General features: G+C 38.0%; 1 protein-coding gene across 2 annotated transcripts in view; it reads right to left on the reverse strand.

The window, feature by feature from the left end:
* Window positions 1-23,022, reverse strand: part of grik1a (glutamate receptor, ionotropic, kainate 1a) — a 36,678-nt gene that overhangs the window by 5,396 nt on the left and 8,260 nt on the right. For both annotated transcript variants that reach the window (XM_085420691.1, XM_085420692.1), the window contains exons 2-14: window positions 19,898-20,065; window positions 19,242-19,499; window positions 17,497-17,678; window positions 16,852-16,905; window positions 16,469-16,639; window positions 15,977-16,120; window positions 12,995-13,102; window positions 6,925-7,041; window positions 6,370-6,573; window positions 5,770-5,993; window positions 5,108-5,226; window positions 3,253-3,470; window positions 1,608-1,833 (exon numbers count right to left, since the gene is read on the reverse strand). In XM_085420691.1, coding sequence (XP_085276817.1) covers window positions 1,608-1,833; window positions 3,253-3,470; window positions 5,108-5,226; window positions 5,770-5,993; window positions 6,370-6,573; window positions 6,925-7,041; window positions 12,995-13,102; window positions 15,977-16,120; window positions 16,469-16,639; window positions 16,852-16,905; window positions 17,497-17,678; window positions 19,242-19,499; window positions 19,898-20,065 — 2,193 coding nt within the window. The remainder of the gene's footprint in view (window positions 1-1,607; window positions 1,834-3,252; window positions 3,471-5,107; window positions 5,227-5,769; window positions 5,994-6,369; window positions 6,574-6,924; window positions 7,042-12,994; window positions 13,103-15,976; window positions 16,121-16,468; window positions 16,640-16,851; window positions 16,906-17,496; window positions 17,679-19,241; window positions 19,500-19,897; window positions 20,066-23,022) is intronic.

Consider the following 23,022-nt stretch of genomic DNA (forward strand, 5'->3'; position numbering starts at 1 on the left):
ACAGTCTTTGATATATCCACACACGCGCGTGTGTGTGTGGGTGAATTGTGTTGCTTAGATTGTTGAGATATACATTGCTGTGCTTGAGAGTCACCATCTACCGGAACCAAATTCCTTGTATGTGTCTGTGCATATACATGGCCAATAAACGTGATATATATATATATATATATATATATATATATATATATATATATATATATATATATATATATATATATATATATATATATATATATATACATATATATAAGGTTTAAGAATTCTTAAACAGTATTAAGAACTCTTACACCCTATAATCACTATTTCCTGTTATTTTCTGCATCCCCCCTCTTTTCCTACTATACTTCCACACTCATACACAACTTTCACTCTATCAGAGCCTATTGATCAGTTGAGAAAAGCGCTGAATGGACTAACTTTTTAGCACAGCGTGGGCACAGCTACCTCTGCTCTGAGGGATTTAGCCTAAAGCAGTGAGCCGCTCATCTGTGTTTATCTCTTAAGGATGTCTTTAACCTAAACCTGACCATGTACCGAGTTCCCGTGCTCTGAAAAAAACATCCTACCAAACACACTAAACCACTACTCTCCACTACAACAGCAAAAAAAGTATTTAGAGAGACTGGTCTTGGTCTGGCCTTCCTAGATAATGCTTTGTCATTTCTCTTGCTTTTACCACTCTATGCACATCTCATTTTTGTGCTTTTTTGGCCAGCAGGGAAGTAAAACTGAATTCAGAGAAATAATAGGTCAACATCAAACTGGACTGGATTAGAAAAATCCTGTACAAGAACAGTTAATGCCAACTTAACTACCCAGGGAGGCTTTCTGTTTATTGGCCCTCTCTGTCATACTATGCTACAGATGCTCCTCCATTCTGTGGTGGCCTTTAATATTTTCAACAATGCAGAATGTTTTCTACAGGAGCAGCAGAGTGAAAATTAACAGGCTTGTCAGGTTGGCTTGCTGTTATCAAATAAGCCTGAATCTCTGACGGAGGGTTTCAAACCTACATCAGTTGCAATACCTTTGCATCTTGATAAGAGAAGAGAAGAAAGAGAGATATATATTAAGTATTGCTTGAGTAAACATCCAACAGTCCTGACATCAAGTGCAGAGGTTGACCTGCTTCCAGTTCAAATTCTAACAAACTGGCCTAAAGCCTTACAGCTGGCAGAGCTTTCTGATGGAAGGGTATTTGCATTTTGAGGATAAAGGGTAGCTGCTCTGCACTTGAACTCCTGAGAAAAATATGCAAATTCCTAATGAAATAAAAATTTCTATCTCTCATGCAAAACATTCATTTACAGACGTTTCTATAAAAAATATTTTCAAGTAAAATAAGACCACCAGGATCTTTTAATCAGAATTTAATTTGTTGTGCTTGAAGATATGCAGTAATTGTCTATGGCTTGCTTTAATTGATATATTTATTTAATAAGAAATGAGTCTTGCTGCAGTGAAATATGTCAAACACAAGGAGTTCTCAATTCAAAATATGTGACTCTACATGACTTTTTTCTTTACTTTTTCAGGGGCTTTTCATTCGGAGATAGGTGACAAAGATGATGTTGAGGCATAAACATCTTTCTTGTTCATCCTACCAATAGGTGTTCCTACTCCATAGCCCTTGGAGTCTATGAGACCCCCAATCTGTGTGAGGTTGCAGTTCCTCTGGCTGATGTACTCGATGCTGGTGGACTCCATCAGCATGGCGTAGTCTGTTGTCAAGACGCGGGTGATACCTTCTCTGTTGTTCTTAACCAAAGCGGTGTTCTTCCTGCTGCTCATAAAGGCCCACATCTTTTCATAAGTGGAGATCTTTGATTTCTAAGGAGCAAAGCAGCCAAAAGTTAATAAAAAGTGTACAGTGTTTAAAATAGACTTTGTGCGTTCGTGTCTACACAAGCGCAGTTATATGTGCTTAACTGGATTTCAACGCTTCCATAAATGCATACAAGTTTAACAAGCAAGCTGTGTGGGACTGTGTTTCAGCGGGAGTCTCAGTCGATGTGTGTGAGTGTGTGTTTCGCTTTGCTCAGTCAGAGAAAATGGGACAGCTGTGTTCTAAATCTCCTCCAGCTGATTCAATTTGTTCAAGCCATCAACACAGCCTGCTTCTTCCTATCGAGGCAGCCATAATCACTGGCTGCAATCTGGGAGGATAAAGCCGTGCATGGATCACCCCTGCTGAGCCACAGGAGGCACAGAGCCAGTGTAGCTGTGAGGCAAGGAAGTGACAGCCCACCCAAGGACACTAGTACACTAATGCATTATATAATAGGAACTCACAAATTACCGTATACTTCAACACAGACACTCCCAAATTCTCGATATGCATCTTCTCCATTTCCCATCATACAATCCTTCTTGATGGATTCACATCACCAGCCATGAAAGAATTTATTTATTTATTTTTATTTAATTTCATTATAACAGAATTTTGGCAAAAATGCAGGATGATACAGAAAGGAAATTATATGATTTTAAGAAGTATCTGTTCCCGTGAATTATGTTGAGAAACTGTAATAAACTCATTTTGACAAAGGTAAATTACAAATTTAGTGTTGAGGCACTAAGGCTATGCCCAATGGCTGATGTTAATTTTGGTTGGTACTGTGACTCCTGAGTTATGTATTTAAATATATTAAAACCTCATAGTTTTAAGAAATATGAAATATTGCTATGGATGTTATTGCTATGGGGTGAACTGTCACCCCATAGCAATAACATCCTGGGTTTGAATCCACCAACCAGCTGACGATCTTCTCTGGGGATTCTGGCCTCCTCCCACAATCTACAGACATGCTCATTAGGATAACTGGCAATAGATATGAATGGTTCTTTGTCTCCCTGTGATTAACCAACAGTGACCTGTCCTGGGTGTATCCTGCTTTTTGCACAGTTGGTATAGCCTGCTGCCCGCATGTAACCCCGAATTGGAGAGAAATGGAAAAAGATTAATGGATGGACAAACAGCCTTTTGCAAGCACTTAGTTTTACTGAAAGATAACAAAACATTTTCTTAAAGGATGCAAAAATCAAATATCTATGGTTTGCATTCAGTGTGAAAAATCACTTTCCTCTCCAGCAGCATTACCACATATTCAGTTCGTCACCATGGAAAACATATAGCTTAATATAAACATAAAGAGAGAGAAAAGCCCTTGAAAGACAGATTATATAATGTAATACGTATTGCGTCACATATTTCTAAAAGCCTCATACTAGACACTACAGCAGGTTTACCTTGAAAAAAGTCATAGTGGATCCATCCCTAACTGCACCATATTCAATCCTGGTCTGCTTTGCCAGGTCATCTGCTGAGTCGATGGGTGCGTCCATTCGTTCCACTGTGAGGAAGGCTGCCAAGTTGGCCGTATAGGATGAGATGATGATCAAGGTAAAAAACCACCAGATGCCACCAACTATACGTGTGGATAGAGCTTTAGGCATCAACTCTGAGCCTGGAAGCACGGAAAACAGAACCAAGGGGTTAAGAACGAGCACATGTGGTAAAGGTTTAAGAAAGGGAGAGTGAGAAACATGTTGATAATGCAGGAATCATTTTGTTAATATCAGAATAGTGAAACTAGAATAATAATAGGTGTTGTTTGCATGTTTAAAAGATGGGAGAAACCGATTTACATTGTTCTTAATCGCAATATTTTTTCTTAATCCTAATTGTGAGATTCACAGTAAATACAATGGTACACTTTAGAAGATCTGACAAAGGAAAGCTGAAAGTAAAGAAAATGTAGCAGCACATGTAAAAAGTAATGAAGTGCAACACCTAAGCACCAAAATAAGCAAAGTGCTTTATATTTTTATTTGAAGGAAATTGGGGAAAACATATTCAGATAACTGGAGAATACATTTGCCACTTTTAGGGTTTGAGGTTTGGATTCATCTGTGCTCGTTTTTTTATTCACTCTGAGTGAAAAGAATCCCTAAATGTGCTTCTAGAGAAGAACCCACAGCATCAAAAAGCTCATATGCAGAATACAGTGCGGAGAGTATAAAACCTGCCTGAGCTTGTTTTTTGATAAATGCTGAAAGGGAATCAGTGCAGCAGGAGACATGTAATTAAAGCTTTATCGGCAATCTGATTTACAGATAAGAAAATAAACCAACATTGAAATTTGCACGAATCCAAAATGAGCCCCACTTGCTCATCTCTTCATTTTCTGCCTTTCTAAAGAGCTAACAAATTACACACATAGCTTACTGATAGTTACACTTGGCTTGCACTCGGCTGATATTGTCAGTAGGTTTGCTGACCACTCAATCAGGCACGTCAGACTTTGCCTGCCCAAATCTCCTGCCTTTAGAGAGATAAAGTCCTTATGATGTGCAACATAATTCTTATAATAGGGTTTGGATGCAATTCATGTGAACTGGAGCCAGGATATATGGAAAGGGCATTCAAAGAAAATAGGAGGAAAATATTGATGTTTGGCATTAAACAGCTCACAGCCGAGCCGCTGTGCAGGGTTTTCATTTACTGTAGCTCTGCAGTAAGACCCCAGTTTTTGCTGCTTCTATTAGTAAAGTTTTAACTTTTTAAACAATAGCATTTTTGGTTTGTGTGTGCTTGTGTCCTAACCTGATAAATTTAAATCAAACATTTAACTGATGTTTCTTGTTATGTTCACCATCGTTGTGCTAACTGTCTGTCTGCTGTGTGCTGCTGGGTACATAGTGTACAAAGAGTGAGATCGAATCTGTCTGAGCTGAAAACCATATTTTAAAAAAGAATTTAAGAATGCACAAATATTTTTAGGTTATTATTTTTTGGGGGGAAAACAAAGCCACTGCAGAACTACCAAAAACTGCAGTGAAGGTTGTTTCCAAAGTGAGTCAATGATTATAGAGCCCCAAATGAATAATATCCAGGTGGCCTCCGATTTGATCTGACTGCAGGGACACACTAATAGCATAAAAATTTTAAAGCACACACATGTTGGTAAATGCACGTTTTGCCAGGTGTCTGAACAGAAACACGTTCTTCATGATTGTCAAAGACACCGTACATACCAAAGCATTTTGTTAATTTGACAGTCAACATACAATTTCATCAACCGACTATATAAAAATAGTTTACTTTGCCGCATCAGCGCTCCAACTCCAAACCAGAAACTGTTGAGTAAAGTGAAATTGTTCTGAATTAGAGTCGAGGACGGGTTGCACGGGTGTGGGTTGTACCACTCGTAAGGAGTAAACCTGCAAGACAACGACAGAAAGGAAGCGAGATTAAAAGAAGTACGGAACCAGTGTGCTGCAGGTAATCATAATTCAGTCATGCAGTTCACATTAAAACAGGCTTCCATTAGTGCTTCAGTGCAATCTGCACTTTCACAGAATGCAAAACACGTATTTTGAGTCTCACATTTTCATTGTCACTTACAGGTTGCAAGGTGCAACCAGCTGGCAGATTTCTTTTTCGTACTACCGTAGAAAAAGGTGGAGAGTTTGCAATTACTCCCAGCTACTTAACAGCCACAATCAAATCCACTCTGGCAGCTGATGGCTAAAAGCACACTCTCCGTTATTTCTGAGTAGCAGAAATTTGCTAAAATATAGTCGAGCCAAAACATCACAGCTGATTTGTGATTCTTGTCAGGCTCGCCCACTTTTTATTGTTCTAAAAAGCTCTGTGGTGGCATTCCTTAGTAACCAAAGAAGAGTGTGGCAGAGCTGAGCTGGGGCTTTGGACAGTTCATCACACCTCAGCTCGTCCCCTCAAGCATCAGTGCATCCTCTCACCTGGCAATCACAAAGAGGACGCAGCTGACCCCTGTGCAGGCCAGCAGCACGTACATCCAGATGTCCGGAGACAGGGGATTAAGAAATGAGAACACGCCTGGATTGGTGCCGTTAGGTTTCCGGTACAAGATACTGATGCCTAAGGTCATGAAGGGCTTGGAGAAGTCGATAACTTTCTCTCTGACATAGGTGATGGTTAAGGGAGCCACGGCAAGGTCTGCAACCTAAAAAACACCAAACAAAAGTAACCCACTGCAGGTAAAGTGAGCACTGTTCAAGGGCTCTCATCGGTGCATCAGTATTCACATGATGAATACACCTCGTTAAAAGATTTTCTTTACTTGAGAAAACTGTTAGAAAGCAATGTAATATTTATTTATAGCTCATAACTCTGGTCAGATAGCTTTGTTTTTGTTAGAAGCCTTGTTAATATAGTCAGAGGGAGCATTGATTTTTATCAAAGAAAGAAGCTTGTACTGGTCTTTAAACAAGGCCTGCAAACAGGCTTGAATGAAATCTGTGAATTCAACCGTGGAAAACGTTACTCTACTTTATTTCCCAATTTAATTTGAGGGGTTTACACTTTATCTAGTAACTCACATGGTCGATCAGCTCCCGGACCATCCCGTTCCACTCTCCTTTATCATTCTGGGCTCCATATTTCCCATCAGCCACCAGTCTGACTTCATACGTAAAACCCAAGATGTTTGAGAGCTCTTTCAAAAGGTCCAGACAGTAGCCTTCGTAGCGATCATTCCCAACCAGCTCCTTGTCTGACTTTCTCAACATCACGTAAGGATTTTCCTGTGTAAAACAAAACATTCATCTTTTTATGGTATATTCTTTATTCTGACCCTTTTTTATGCTTAGTATCCTAAATGAACTAGTTTTGTTATTTTAGCTTGTAGATCCTTTGCATGAGCACGTGCAAATTATTTTATGGACGGGATTAATAAAGAATCGGCTTCGCTCTGTGCTGACAAAACGAGACAAAAACTGTGCAGCCACATCTCCTAAACACCTCTTTCCGTCTTTGTATCCTTCTCCTTTTTCATTGCATTCCCATCTATTGTTCCCCCTATCTACATTAACCATATCTCACATGTGCTTCCCTTCTTCTTTCTATGCTGTCCTCTGTTTAACCTTCCTACTCACCAGTATTGTGGTGACAATGAGAGTCCTGTTAGCCAGAGAGTCTGTCACATTGTTATTCTTGTCGCGCCTGGACTCCTCCGTCAGGTTCATCCCCCTGTACGAGTTCCACACAGCAATCTGCAAAAGCAAACAGGGCTTCAGAATTATTGAACCACATTTGCTCCTTTGATCAAACACAGGATGTTACATTTGACACCTTCTGGAGTCTCTGTGTAAGACTGTTTTGCAGCGTATAGACCTTTACTTCTGTTTAAGCTTTAAACAACGCTGCGTTTTTATGATTAGCGATCACCTGTGCAGGAAAATAAGCTGACTGATTACTCCACTTATTTCAGAAAAATAAAGAATAACGAAGTTGATTTAATCTCCAGATCTTAATGGGAAAATAGAACTTGCTCTGACACACCGCATATTAATCATATTTTCTGATTCGCCGAACAGAAAAATGAAAAAGAAGTATAAAGGTTTAAAGACCTGACACTGCCTCCTTTTCAACTTTCTGCTTCATTCACTATTCTACAGCCTTTCCCTTTGCTGAGCTTTGCTCTGATGATTTTGGGCAAAGAGCTAAAAAATTTAATTTTATATACAGCAAATATGAAACTGAAGGAGTAGTTTGGACCAAACAGATTTTGAGTACAACAATTTCATTATGACAATTATTGGATCAGTTAGCACTCGTATTTGAGTAGCATCCAGTGATGTGCAAAAGTCTTGAGCCACCCCTCATTTCTTTGTATTTTGCAACCTAGATGCTTGACTTTTGAGCAGTTTTTTATAAAAGGTGGTCTTGAGGAATAGTTCTCCAGGCTTTCTGAGGGTCTTTTAAAGTTTCTTTGGACATTGGCTGCTTTTTCACTCATTTTCAGTGCAGTCCTTGTACCGGACTGTTTTTAGATAAATTATTTTTGTTGTTGGTTTATCCACTTAACACTGACCTATAAATCATTCAAGCATTAAAAATGACACCTAACTCAAGGGATGAACCAGGGTTGTGTATACACATAGCATACATGTGAGCAAAGAACCCAATTTAAATTATATCTTTAGACGCCATCAGCTTGTTGCAAAAACATACCATTTGTTTCCATTTCTTATGTTTAGCTACAAAAATGCTAAAGATAACACAGTTTGAAAGATATAAAATAGTATTTTTCCAACAACTTGATTCTCAAAAAGCTATCAGATGAAAAAGGAGAAGACAAAAGAAGATGTGGCAGACCGAGGAGCTTTCCACAGAAGATGAGCATTATTTCTTCCCTTAAATAATAGGAAAAGAAATCCAGCTAAGACCTGACACAGGACCTGAGAGATCCATCTGGGTCCCCATTTGATCCATATATTGTTCATTTTCCAGCATGACAATGATTCATGCTGAGAGATGAAGCCATGCCGTAAAATCAAAACTGGATAGAAAAACACACAATGGAGCACTATCGGTTATGGATTGGCCTCCCCAGAGCCCGGACCTCAACATTATTAAAGCAGTGTGGGATCATGTTGACAGAGAACAGAATAAAGTGCAGCATCCAAGGAACTCTGAATATCTATAATGGAGCCTGGAGAACTATTCCTTAAGACTACTTCAAAAAATTACAAAAGCGCTTTCCTAAGAGAGTTCAGGCTGCGTGTTGAAGAATAAAGGTGGTCGTATCAAGAATTGATTTTTAAGTTTGGGAGAACTATAAAAACGCTGGTCCTGTTTTATTTCCATGTTTGAACATGTTTCAATACAAAGAACATAAAGGAATGTGGGATGGATCAAGACCTTTGCACAGTACTGAATATGTTACTGAAATACATCCTTTACTTTAACCTGAAATAACTGCTGCTGACAGCAAAAGGGAAGCCCAGTTTAAATATATAAATATATAATACTGAATAGTAGAACTACAGTGCAAACGTGTTACAACAATACCATCCAGTAACTGCTAAACAATTTATTTTTCTCCATGTTGTCATTTTAACAATGAGCTGAAACAATTAGTTGACTAGCAGCGTGACAAAAAAGTCATTTTTAATTAAAATGAACAATTATGCTTCATCTCAGATAAAAAAAACAAAAACAATAAGAATTGTTGGGATTTTTTTTTTGTCTTTTTTATTTATGTGATCATGAAATTAAATGATGAAAAGCATTACATGAAAAGACATCTGAGGATATTACGCTGGGCTTTGGGAAATTATTTTTGCATTAATTTGGATTTATTACATTTCTGACCATTTTTTTCTAATAACTACAAAAAATAATATCAAAACCAAACATTAATTTTAAAAAAATTCAGTTAGTAAACTTAAATAAGTAGTGGAGAAAGGGAAATTACACCAGCAGTCAAGAGAAAAAGAAGGGTAGATAGGGTTGGGAGGAAGAGAGGACAACATGGTGAATGAGATTGTCTTAATCATCAGACCAGGCGGCATAATCCAGACAGTTATCAGATTAGAACAGATGTCTGGCAGCTGGATTTTTTTTAACCTTTCAACTCCCTTTGCTTTAGCAAAGGTCATGACAGGTCTGGAATGAAGCTAAGAACATTAAATTATTAGGCCTTATTGTTAATAGAACTAAAGTAAGTGCCAGATAAGCTTTTCTCCTCTGGCGAGTCATTCTGTGAACAAAAATGTGCCTTTTAGTATTTTTATTCAGAAACAATGCCCTCTCCATTCATTCACTGCCTAAGAGGATGAAGAGAAGTGAACGCATCAGTACCTCTCATTAAACTGAGCTCTGCAGAAGGTACAGTCTTATTTTTACAATTTATTTTTCTGAAAATGGCTGGGTGGGATTACCTATTCCAAAAGATGAAATGCTTTTCACTCTTCATTACACTCTGTCTTATTCTGTTAACCAAGTCCGACTGATGGAAAATGTGTTCACTTATAACCTCGCTAAAAGCACTCCATATCTCCACCGAGTTACTTTTTGCAAGGGACCATAAATCTGTCTTATCTGTGGACACTGCAGATGAGGAACACTGTGAGTGGGGATGGATTGAATTAATTGCATTGTCCTCAATCTCCAAGATAATTTGTCAGAGTGAGAATATTAAAGATGTGGAGAGTATTTTGGTCTAAAATTGTTTGGTCTTGCATCATTTAGCTTGCGTTACATGCTGTTGTAGAGGGCTGCTTCTCCTCTGTCGAATATCAACAGTATGATTGCACAGTTTGAAGTTTAGGTAAAAGAGCAATCGAGCCAAGTCAATGAAATTAATCCTAAAATATAGCCTAGGACATCCGTACCGCATGCAGCCAGCATCTTTAAAACCCCCGAGTCATGGATTTTCTGTGTATAGCCTTGCAATTTTATCGTGTACACCAGAGGAGCTCCCAACAACTAAGTGTGCTATAAAAACTGACATGAATTGGCTCATATATGCTGTGAGGAAAATGTTATCTGTGAATCCTAACGCTCATCCTCATCCAGAACCAAATCAGAGTGGAAAACCGTTACCACAGACTTAGTAAGCCAGGCCAAGAAAGCTGAGGAGAAAAAAATATATATTTTCAGGAAGTCAACAACTTTAAAAAAAAAATACTTTTTTTTCCTCAAGAGACTTTCACTTTGTTTTGTCTCATCATCCTCTTCAGAGTGTATTTAACACTCCAGTGCCCAAGAACTAACACAACTGCAACGGACTGATAATTCATTTTTTATTACCATAAAGCCAGGCAATTTATGTGATGTGCTTACTATATAGTGGCATTTCCTCTGAGGTGAGGCTTTTGAGGACTTGAAGGTATTGAATGGAATTAAAATTACAAATAAATCAGAGCTTTTGCAAACTGACAGTTCCTGCCTGCCTACATACCTGTCTGACAACTGAGACAGACGCAGGTGCTATGAATGAATCGAACATTCACTCTTTCAATCATCAAAGCATTGCTTTTGCATAATTGCTGTTAAAATTTAATTTAATTTAAACTAGAAAGGAATCTGAATGGAGTTATGAAGTTGATTTGCTGTATAATCAGTGCACCAGAGGGTGTTATAACTCTGCTCTTTGTGCCAATCAAAGGCCAGGAAAGTAAATCTACTCCTTTTATAGATTTAAAGTTTTTAAACTTGAGATGAGGTGTTGCTTATGCTTATCAGATTCTTTTTGGTACAAATAAATCTAAAGGTATTTGGACAATGGCACATTTTTGTGTTTTCGCCTCTGTAGAGCACCACAGGGAGTGCAGACTTTGAGCTTCAATTCAAGAAGTTTAACCAAAGTGTTGCATTAGCTGTTTAGGAATTACAGCCATTTTTATACATTGTGTCCCATGTTCAGAAACTGAAACCTAATTGGACAAATGACAACCCAGTCTCATGACCAGGTGAGGTCTGTTCCCTCATTGTTCCATGACAAGTTAAAAATCTAGAGTTGATTCAAAGTGCTTCACTTGTATTTGGTAACTGGTCACTTGAACTCTCAATATGAGGTCCAAAGATGTGTTAATGCAAGTGAAGTGAAGGAGTCCATCATTTGGCTGAAAAAACATTGCAAACATAGCAAAAACTTAACGAGTGGTCAAATTAACAACCTGGTATATTCTTAAAAAGAAGGCACTGACAAGCTACACCAAAAGCCCCGAAAGACCACCGAAGACTACTAAAGTGGATCATAGCATAAATCTTTCCAAGATTAAGAAAATCCCTTCACAACATCAAACCAAGTCAAAAACACCCTAAAAGCGGGTAGGTATAACATTACATACACGGGCTTTACAAAAAGGTGCAAACCATCTATGACACTCAAGAGCAAGATGACCAGATTAGGCTTTGCAAGAAAACATCTAAAGGGGCCTGCACAGCTGTGAAACTAATTATTTGGACAAATAAAACAAAGATGTATTTATACCAGAATGATGGGAAGAGAAAAATAGCTTCCCGCTACTGCCAAGTGCTTGCTCATAGGGGATGATATAATTATTGGCATTTCTTTCGTTTAAATATTGTAGGGTCTTTACAATATAAAGCTCCTTGAGCAGCTGTTGTTGTGAATTGGGCCTATAGAAATAAAGCTGAATTGAATTCTAGATTTTAGGCAATTGTTGATTGCAAATGATTTTCATCCAGATGTTAGAAACAACCTTTATATTTACAGTTATGTTGGTTTGTTCAATTATATTTAATCTTTCTAAAATGAAGGGACTATGTATAAAAACAGTTTTAATCACTAAATTTTTAATTCAATATTTTTGTTAAACCTCTTGAATTAAAGCTTAAAGTTTGCACTTTGAATATGTGATTTAGAGTCCTCTTTAGTGGTGTTCAGAAGAAAAATTTCAGTAAATATCATTTTTCAAAAACATGTGGCCCTTATTGAGTGTAACCTGCATGATTTCCATTAAAGTACGTATGAAGGCAATCTAATAGCGAAGCAAATTATAGCTTAGTAGCTGACAGAGAGCTATTTTTATATATTTGCTTACGTCTTTCCTGCCATCAAAGAATGTGAAATTGCAGCACTTACTTCCTAATCCTAATGGAGGTACAGCTATATGCATTTAAACAAAGTAAATTTGTACTTTTTTTCCTGAAAGTTTTGACGAGTGTCAAAGCAATGCCTGCACCCAAACAGGGGAAAAACTGAAACGTCAAACACATGGCATTGCTGCACACAAAATCAGTGAAGAAAGACAAAGTTGACAAGGCAGGGAGCAGCAAGGTGCACGGCATGTAGAGTGAGAGTAGGGCAAACAAGAAGAGGGGGCAAACAACAAAGGCTTCCACCAAACAAGGCACTGGCACAAACCTCGATCCACCTTTTCGTGAGGCGGCTTCCGCCCTCCACAACACCCTTTAGGAATTGTGATGAGAGCAACGTGAAGCACAGACAGCGTGGAAATTAATAATCAGTTAGTGCAGCATTATTAATATTCATGGCTGGACAATCTAAAACAGCTAGTAAGTGTGTTTTAAAAGGATGTAAGTACAGAAAACTAAATGACTAATCAGCTCTCGCTCTCGCTCTGTCTCTCATATACACAAACACAAACACATGCCCTAATGGAACGAATAAGCCAGTGCGAAAGCAGCATGAGAGCGTTGTAATTGGCTGTTCCAGGCCTCTGTGCTCACCCTGGCAATGCCGTCCTCTTTGAGGCTGATGATGTCCAAATCAAAGTCTCTCCTCAGGCCATCTGTCTTGTTAAGAACAATGTGCCCTGTCAGTCCATCCCACTGTGCCTACAAAAAGGGGAGAGAGAGAGATTTACAGAGAATTGGAAGACCATCTGAGTTCCTCGTCTATCCAGACCTTTGGAAGTCGGACTCTAGAACAGGCTGCTTGCAGGAGAAGTGAAGGAGGTCCATGCAAGAAGAGAGGAAGCTTGAAGGCTCACGGGATCACAACAAGTGAAGATCAACAGGTTGTGTAGTCTCAATACGCATGAAAGCTTTTGTTTAAAATAGCCAAAGCAATTATATGCATACATTTTTTTTCTCGCTTAATCAAATAAAACCAAAAATATTTTACCTTTTTCTGAATATACTTCCTATTGGATGATTCCCTTTGCTTTGCATGTATACCATTCTTTTCTTGTTTGTCCTGATTATTGACAGACTGTGATGGAGGTACATCTGGCACCTCTTTTTTATTAGAGAAGAGAACAAATATAAACCCTATAGCACTTCAAATTGAAATGTTAATGGACTGTTCCTTTTTATTTCACAAACATTAAAAATAATTGCACCACATGCAACCATATAATGTGTCGCCTTTTTAGGAACTGTCTGCGAGTCTGTCTTGCAGATCACGTCAAGTGCTGAGATATTTTTAGGGCTGTCTATTAGGAACAACAGGTTTATGATCTACCCACAGATTTGTTCAATCATGGGACTGTAAGAACTGCTCCAAAAGCTTCAGCTTGTGTTTCTAGCAGTAGTTGATGGTGGAGTCTGAGGTCTGTGTTAGATCATTGTCCTTTCAGACAGCCTTGTTTTCATTTCACTTTCTTCACCGACTACACATTTGCATCCAGAATTTACTCAGATTTAGTGGAATCCCTTCTTCCCTCTATCTCTTGTTAAAGACTAGTAGTTAAACATATGCCATTTTATGACCAGTAGTCAATGTAGTAAATTAGCTTAACAGCTGCAGGCCATATATTATCCTTTAGTTCTAATGGTGTGCTGTGTATGTAGTTTAGTCTCTATTATACTCTTGAATAAAAGAAACATAATCATTTGTAGTTCATTAGACAAAATGTGCATTACTCTGTATCCTTGATCAGCTGTGAATGTCTGACACTGTTTTCCTGAGAATGTTTTATTGCTGAATCATGTGAAGAAGGCCATAAGAGGGAGACTAGGTGTCTGGGCAGAAGAGATAAAACCACATTCTTTACCCCCCCTTCCAGTTTCACACAGAAAGACAGGGAGGCAAGGTCAGGAGCCAGGCTCACTAAGAATTAGAAAACATGTGAAGATGCAGCTTTTATGACAAAGAGGGGGGCTGGGATTAGCTATAAAAGTCTGTGAAAGTTGCCACCATTTTGAGACATGCTGTCGAACCTCTGCAGGCATCTCTCCCGTCCGGACGTTGTAATGCTCTTATTGTGAATTGTACCGAAATAAATGATTGTTGATTGAGCATATATACACCGAGTATTGTCCTTCCTTCAGCCCAAAGATTCAAAGAACTGCGTGTTTTCAACACTCTGCACTGTTTCCTGTGCCTCAGGCTGCCTCACAACCCCAAAGCATAATATTTTTGTCCTTCTGACAAATTCTTCTCCCCTTTGTTTTTTCACAAACCTACTTTTGTTGATTGTGGCCAAAGAGCTCACTTTTGACTCCATCTATCCAAAGCATTTGTCTGCAAAACCACCCCGGCTTACATACGATTTTGTGACATTCTGTGGCAACAGTCATCCCCTGACTTTTGCCGTTTCTAATCTGTCTGCAGATTTCATGCACATTTAACAAAAAACTCTTTTTTAACATCTGTTTGGGGCCAAAATCCACAAAATGTGCATTTTTCTCTGATCTACCCAAACCTTTGCTCTAACTGCGTACTAAAAATACAAACTAAGTTAAAGTAAGTTCACTCCACCTTTTACTTATTTATAATGAGAAAAACTGAATACAATCTTTTGATGCATGCCAGAAGTGTAATTTGCTAGCATCATTCAAAGAAATTCAACAAAAAACACACAACTGTAGAAACGGACATGTCTAAAACATTTAAAGTGTGCAATGTGGCTCTTTGTTCTGTGTTTCCTGATTAAAGCTGACTAAGAAAAAAAGTGTTCAGACATGTCAAATAGAAATATGCTCATTTGATCCACAGAAACACACACAATCGCCAGAGGAGAGTGATAACATTTTGGTTAAAGTGCCCAGGATTTGATTTCTGTCACTGAAATAAAAGCTGTGTCCTCATATTCTGTGTTCTCTTGTCAGCAGTGCTTTTTAATTGAGTGTAGTGAGAGAAATATCACTATTGGATTTTTCCCCCCGAAAAGGCTATTATCAAGTGATGAATAGCACATGAGGACAGATGCTTCAAAAAATGAGCAGTGGAAAACAAAATGAAAAGCTGAAGAGGAGAGCCACTAAGATGCTGGGGAAAAAAAGAAAAGATAAAGAAAAAGTGTGAGAGAAGGAAGACGGGGGGCATGAAGAGGAAAATATGAGTGAGGCGCCTGAATGATAATGTTCCTTCTCCGTGGCAGGCAACGGTCCTCTGCTGGATTTAAGACTTAAGAGATCAAAACACTCGTGCATCAAAGGCCTCATTTCTGTCTGTAGGCATCAAGTCTGACTGTTGGGCTGAGCCGCACGCTTTAAACTTATAAGTACATAAATACCGTGTATTTTCATGTTGCGAGCTTTCAGAGGCAAAGCGCGGACTGTCAGAAGGGACCTATAAAATATTATATCAGAAGAAATGATCTGACACCCAGTTTTGGTAAATTTTTATGTTTGCATCTGAGGCATCTGTTACAAACATGCATCAAAAATGCATCGTGTTTAGGCTAAAGGCAATTGAAGCTCCTTAAGCCATGCTGCTGATCTTGCATGTTTTTCTAAGTTCCCAATAACTTATCTAACACTGACCTCTTTAAAAAGGTTCATGAAGCGCGGACCAAAGCGCCAAGGCTTGTGGCGGTGACACTGCAGGGAGCTGACGGTCATCTGAGTGGCCCGCTGGGACGCGACAGCAACCATGTACACGGCATCATACATCAAAGCTGCGTCTGTCTGTAGAGGATGCAGTGAGAGAAAGTTGCTTTTTTGTGTAATAAAATTGCACTTAAATGTCAGTTGTAAACAGCTAAATTATGAAACCAAGAGAGCAGGTTTTGCAGATAAAAATGCTCTAAAAACTCTAAAAGTTCCTCTGGGAAAATGTGCAAAACATATAATGTTTGGCTATAACGATGAAATGAATATAACTGAGAAAATCAGCATTTCAATTCTTACTAAGCTTACAAAAGCATTACATGTTAGCTCATACTTTTTTGTTTGCAACTGTATGATGCAGCTTATAGAACAGATGTGGCTTTTTGCAGGTGCAGGTGTTTGTTATGTAAAATAACAGCAGCTTACGGTCATGACTCCATCCATCAGACCACTTTCTTGTTTGGGACCCTGAAGTCTTTCCATGGCCCACCTGTCCATTGTAGATGCGACCCAAGGGTCATCAATGTTCAGCAGTCTAAAACCAGTCATGTTGACCCCGCTATAGCGGTATGGCTCGAGATCCAAGGCATATAAATCCTGCAAGAGATGCAAGATGAAGGTAAAGGTGCAAGATGGCAGGAAGGATGTGCTGTTATGTACAAATGTAAGGACTGGTTCAAGGTGTAACCAGTAAATTTAAAAAGCCAGTTAAAGGAAAAATGAATACGCAGATCTTTATTTTACTTATTTGCCTACTATCGCCTTAAAAAACTATAATAAAACTTCAGCTGTGCATTTTTCTAACTCACCAAAGTTGTAAAGAAAAAATGGTAGTACTCTGTCATCATTCCCATTGATGAAAGCTGCAACAAAGGAAAAAATAAAGTAAGAAAAAGAAACTGCCAAAAAATTTTTTTTTTTTTAATATCATGATTTCTCCAGTGCTGCAGCTAATGTAGGAGCTTGATAACAAAGTAATTTGGCAGGTCATTTCTCTCTTGCACAGCACGTCAAATATATCATGCATTTTCTTTAAGAGTATTCATCAAATTTATCAGTCTTTAGGTATGAATTAAATAGCTGAATTCCCCGAAGCTGAATAAAAAGGACAATGAAAGTTTTTCTAAGTTTCTGTTTCTGTAAGATTGACACCAAAACCTATCTGGATAAAAAAAAAGAAACAAATTGATTATTACTTAATAATAGACAATGGATACAGAAACAACACAAGCAAATAATACAAATGTAGTGTGAGAAACCCAGCAAGTACCAGGACAGCAGAAATGGGTTGTTATTAAATATGCAAGACGATCTCAGCTCTCTGTATGTAGGAATCAGTGCACGGGGCACCGTCCCGTCCCCTGTCCCCCAAAAGATAAATAAATGTGGTGTAAAATCCGTGGTCTAAACAAATAAACTACTGAAATGAATCTTAGATAAAGTACTGCACAGACCTGCTTAAGGAGCTCAGCAGCCATGCGGTAGGAGCAATCAAAAAGAATAAAAAACTCTTTGTCTTTCTTCAGTTCCTTAAGCAGCGGTCGAGCATCCTGGTTACCCGGCGTCAGCTGGCGGATCTTGATCTTCAAGTTGAACTTTGCTGGCGCTTTGATCAATTCTTGCATCCGCATCAGACCTTTTAAAAAAAGTTAAAAACAGTAAATTATACTTTCCCCCTCATTAATTCTAATTGTTACTTCCTTCTTGTGGTCAGATACAAAACATACACTACATCATTTTAGCTTCTCCCCAGACTGATCGCTATTCTGTTACATAAGCTGGACGCACGCCTTGCTTTCCTGTAGCCTGAACGTGTACATGCACAATAGAGTGTAAATGCGCAGGTGTGTGTTTATGTGACATTTCAGGAAGAATAAATCTTTGTAAAATCTATAAGCTATGACATTTTAGCAACAGAATTTCATATTCTCTGTGTTGTGGGCAGTTGCTGTTTATGGGAAACCGCAGGATGTGGAGGCTATCAGTGTTGTGGTCTGGATGTCTGCAGTTGGAAGTCAGAGGGCAGGAACATTGGCAGCTGTCTGATATGAGGCCCTGGTGCCCTGTCACAGATTGGGTTCACTGGCCAACGCGATGGAGGTGACTTTGTAAGACAGAATTTTATTTTGTAATTACGACCATGACATATGAATATGTTGCCAGGTCCAGAAAACGCCAGCTAGCTCCTTTGACCTCTTATCCCTCTCAGTTCTTCACTTTAAATGCCATGCCATTTTAAGGTTGACAACCAGCCTTACAGGAGGAAATAAAATCAAAGATAAAATGCTGTCTTCAGTCAAATATTATTAAAACACTGAACTTGAAACTTAAAACGATGTTTTTTTGTTTTTAAACAAATATCTATATTCATATTTTACAGCTGGATGATAAATGTTTATAGCACTTCTGGTTATTGTCACGTGGTGTAAAAGTTATTTTTCAAAGTCATAATGGAAATAAGATATTGTGAGCGATTAATCACTGAGGTGCAGTCAAGCAGAAACGTCCAGGGCAAAAAAAAAATAAACAAATTACATAAAATACATGCACACATACATAACTCATGGCCCAAGCTCCAAATACTAAAATACTGCAGTTACTCAAACGGACACTTGCAGGTGTTTCCATTAGCAAGGACCATTATGGCAGAATTATAAATATTCATAGTCAGGTGCATACAGGAGTTTTGGTCACTAAAGTTATTTGAAAAGCAGTTTTTTTTCTTTTCTTCAAACTCACCAATTATATAAAGTATTTGTATCATATATCAGTATTAGGGAGTGGCTGCAATGACTTAGCACACTTAGTCTCTGCTAATTTGAGTCACTGAACAGTGTAGGTTAAGTTTTTGAGGGTTTTTTGGCTTTTGGCTCTAAAGAATTAGGTGATGATGTCCAAAAAGAGAAAACTGAGAATTTAAAATGGGACTTTGTGCAGCAACAGGTAACATCACAATGACTGTGGCTGTTGTTAGCTCAGTAGAATTGGCTAATCTTCTTCTTGAGCATACTGATTTATTGCATACAGATAAACTGAAAAATAGTGAAATAGCTTTGACAAATTCACTTAATCCAAAACCACCTGACTGTATCTTAAAAGTGCTCTCTTTGACCTTCTTCACATTTGAATCCTTGAAGTAATGTATTAATCAAGTGCTTGTGAATCAATTTTAAAAGCTACAACAGCTAACAGAGCCTACCTGTGCTGTCCTCATAGACCACCGTTAGCTTCCTCCATTTGAAGAACGTGACTACATCCAGGATGGCCCTGGCAATAGCGGTGTACTCCGGATACAGGTTGATGAAAAAGGTGTCTTTGTTGTCCACCGATGGATGTTTCCATCGTGTTTGTATGTGAGGGACTTCCAGAGCATTGCAGATAGATTGAACAGCACTAACCGAGGAGCTGTGAGAGGGGCCAAACACAGCAACCACCCCAAGAGCGAGCTGGTCACACACTAGTGGAAAAAAACAGAACAGCAGAAAAGCAGCTGGATGGATTTGATTGTTGCAATCAGATGATTCTTGATTACAGGTGAAGACTGTTAATGTGCTTCCAAATTCAAGTGTTAAACTGGTTATGTAATTTAAAGGGATAGCATTAGACTTTGATTTAAAAAGTAAGTTGTCTTCCAGCTACAGGACAGAATTATAGCTTGCTATTATTTTCATTGTGATCACAAGTAAATTGTCAAAAAAACATGTCCGTCTTAACCAGATTCTTAACCAGAAGCTAGTGGTTCTTTATGTGCTTGATAAATACTGAATCTACCAGTAACATTTCATTTTTGGATTTTGCGGAAAACGTATGCATTTAAACTAGTTAAAGTCAGCGTTTTAGACTTTAACTCCCTACCTCTCCTGGAAGCCTCAAAGCCATCAAAGAGGTTGATCCTCTGAATGTCGTAGGTAAGAGTGGTGTTGGGCATCAGGGTCTTGTTGCGGTTTATGTTGTTAACAGCAAACTTGAAGGCCAGCTCGTCCGTACTCACTAACTCGCTCTCTCGGGTCTCAAAAATCCCACCTGAACATTGAGACAGACGAGAAGGTTAAAAAGAAATCATTTGTGTTGAGATCAGGAGACAGCTGCAAAAGACCGCACCTAGTGCATACGTGTTCTGCACCAAACCACTTTTACTGCACTGAGTTTCACTTTATTTTACTTGATCAAACATAGGAAACCACCACCAGAAGACCAAACATCATGACCTCAGTCAGCAGCTGAAGTGAATTAAAGTCAAGATGTGCTTTGTTCTCGGTAACAGCTTCATTAAAGATGTTATATAGATGAGATGCAACGCCAGTAGGACTAGAAAAAACAATTTTGGCATTATAAGCACTTAATAACATTATCATCACAATATTATCAGCTTTTCAAGCTGTTAAAAATGTTAATAAGTCATTAATATTTATCCAGTCTTGGTAGTAGAAGATAATAGGATAATAATAATAGTAATAATAATAATAATGAATGGACTAAGTCTAAATAGTAAAACACAAACTGACAAGCAAAAGTATTTTTATTCTGTGTAAATAATCATTCTGTACATACGATAATTTTTAATCGTACAACTGTTTATAACTTGCATAGTTAACATTTCTGTATAGTTTTTCATATTTATATCCTGTTCATAGCCTGTACATACTTATAGTTATAGAATATTCATAACATACTTCATACCGTGTACATTATAACATACCATAATAGACCCATTTCTGTAATATACTTACATACCTATATTATTGCTAATATATATTGTAATATATCTATATCACTTCTGGATGGATGCAAACTGCATTTCGTTGCCCTGTACCTGTGCATGTGCAATGACAATAAAGTTGAATTCTATTCTATTCTATTCTAAAAAGTTATGAATGGAAACATTATTAACAGTTAACAATGACAGAACATTTTAAGAGATAAATGTGCCATGTCAAAATATAAGGAGATGATATTAAAGTAGACAAAACATAGACTTCTTTTCCTTAATAGATGGTATAGACAGGTTGAAGTCCTATACTTGTTGTAAAAATCAACAACAAGACAACAACAACAACAACAACAACAACACAGCCTCTTCACAATTACACCATCTATTCTCTGCTTTCTGCATTAATGGTGGTCACATTTTACTATCTCTGAGTCATAAAAACGCTGTAAATCCATTATGCGCACAGTTAAAGTTTCACTGCCTTCAGCCTGAGTTTTCTACAAGCAGAGAAGGAAATTGAAATTGCCATGGTCGCATGATAATGATGATGAATATTAAGAGCTTGAGGTAAATAATCGAAAGTTTGTGACCGGCCATAAAAGACATTCTGAACTTATTGCTTCTCACACAGGAAGGATGGTTCGTATAAGTACTTGTTCTTCCACTCTCACTTTTACACTGCAGAGACCCAAAGCTGCATGTAACGTCGTAGGAACAATGCTGTTCAGACAGAAATTGCCCTTAAACTCCTCGTCAACATCCAATGATCTGGGTGAATTCAAAGGGCAGATGAAATGAAAGTATAATTACTTCCACTGTGTGAAAGGGCAAGAAATAAAAAAGGCTATGGAGTTCCTGAGATGAGTCAAGGCATCACAGTCAGGAAAAGCAGAAGTAACTGTTAGTCTTTTAGTAGGTTTTTTCACTTTTACCAATTCAGTTTTATTTATATAGCATCAAACCACAACAACAGTTGTCTCGATGCGTTTTATATTGTAAGGTAAAGACTCTACAATAATACAAAGAAAAGCCCAATGACCTGTAATAATACAAAGATAACCAGGATAATTTTCTGCGACTGCAGATGCAGTTTCTTGATTTAAAACACGTTCTATTATCTATATATTGAATTATTGGCCCGGTCCTAAAACAAAATGAAATTTAAAAAACATTGTAACATTTTTAGGGCAATTTATTTATTTCTACAAATTTATTGGTTTTCAAATGCAAGTTAATGGGTTTGCATGTCTTAAAATAAACAGTACTGTAACATGTGAATAATATTACCCTGTGGATCAGGGATTTTGTATCACTGATCAATAGGCTGTCACGCTTCACAATACAGCTCACCACATTGTGTGTGGTGTTGGTCAAGGCCAAGCAGATAATGAGCTTAGCTCCAAGGATGGTGTTCAACAACAGCCTGAGATAAAATAAGGAGTGGGCAGATTTCACTACATCCACAAAATCACATTAAATTATAGCTGAGATGTTGTAAAGATATTTGAATTTTTATGATATTAATGCTGATATGGTGACAGGCAGCATACAGAAGAGAAGCAATACCTTAAATAATTCAATTCAGCTTTATTTATATGACACCAAATCACAACAGCAGTTGTCTGCTGTATGGTTTATATTGTAAGGTAAAGACTCTACAATAATACAGAGAAAAGCCCAATCATCAAAGATTCTTTGAGCAAGCACTTGGCGATAGTGGGAAAGAAAAACTCCCTTTTAAAAGGAATAAACTTTCAGCAGAACCAGGCTCAGGGACGAGAAGCCACGTGCCACAACCAGTTGGGAGTGATGATAGAGAGACAGGACAAAAGACACACTGTGGAAGAGAGACAGAGATAAATAATAACTAAAGATGACTGTAAATGAAGAGTGGTGTGTAAGAACAAGAAACACTCAGTGCACCAAGCAACCGGATATTCTTGTAAGTTTTTTTTAAAAGTGGTCTTGAGCAACACTTTTCCGGGCTTTCTGGATATCTTTTAAAGTTTTGTTTTGGTCATTGGTTGATTTTTCACCAGTTTTCTGTCCATTCCTTGTACCTGACCATTTTCAGAGGATTCTCCCTTCTTTTCTTTTTAAGCCACTTAAGACTGACCTATGAAAGAAACCTAATCTAACCAAAGTGACGAACCAGTGTTGTGTCTGCACATTACAGACATTTTATTGTTCAAGCAACAATTTTACATTTTAACTGGTATATTTATGTTACTAGCAGCCTGTCACAAAATCTTATTAGCAACAACTTTGT

The sequence above is a fragment of the Rhamphochromis longiceps genome, linkage group LG10 (assembly GCF_057381845.1).
Source record: "Rhamphochromis longiceps isolate RC_006_pf linkage group LG10, R_longiceps_female_GT1.1, whole genome shotgun sequence".
NCBI lineage: Eukaryota > Metazoa > Chordata > Actinopteri > Cichliformes > Cichlidae > Rhamphochromis > Rhamphochromis longiceps.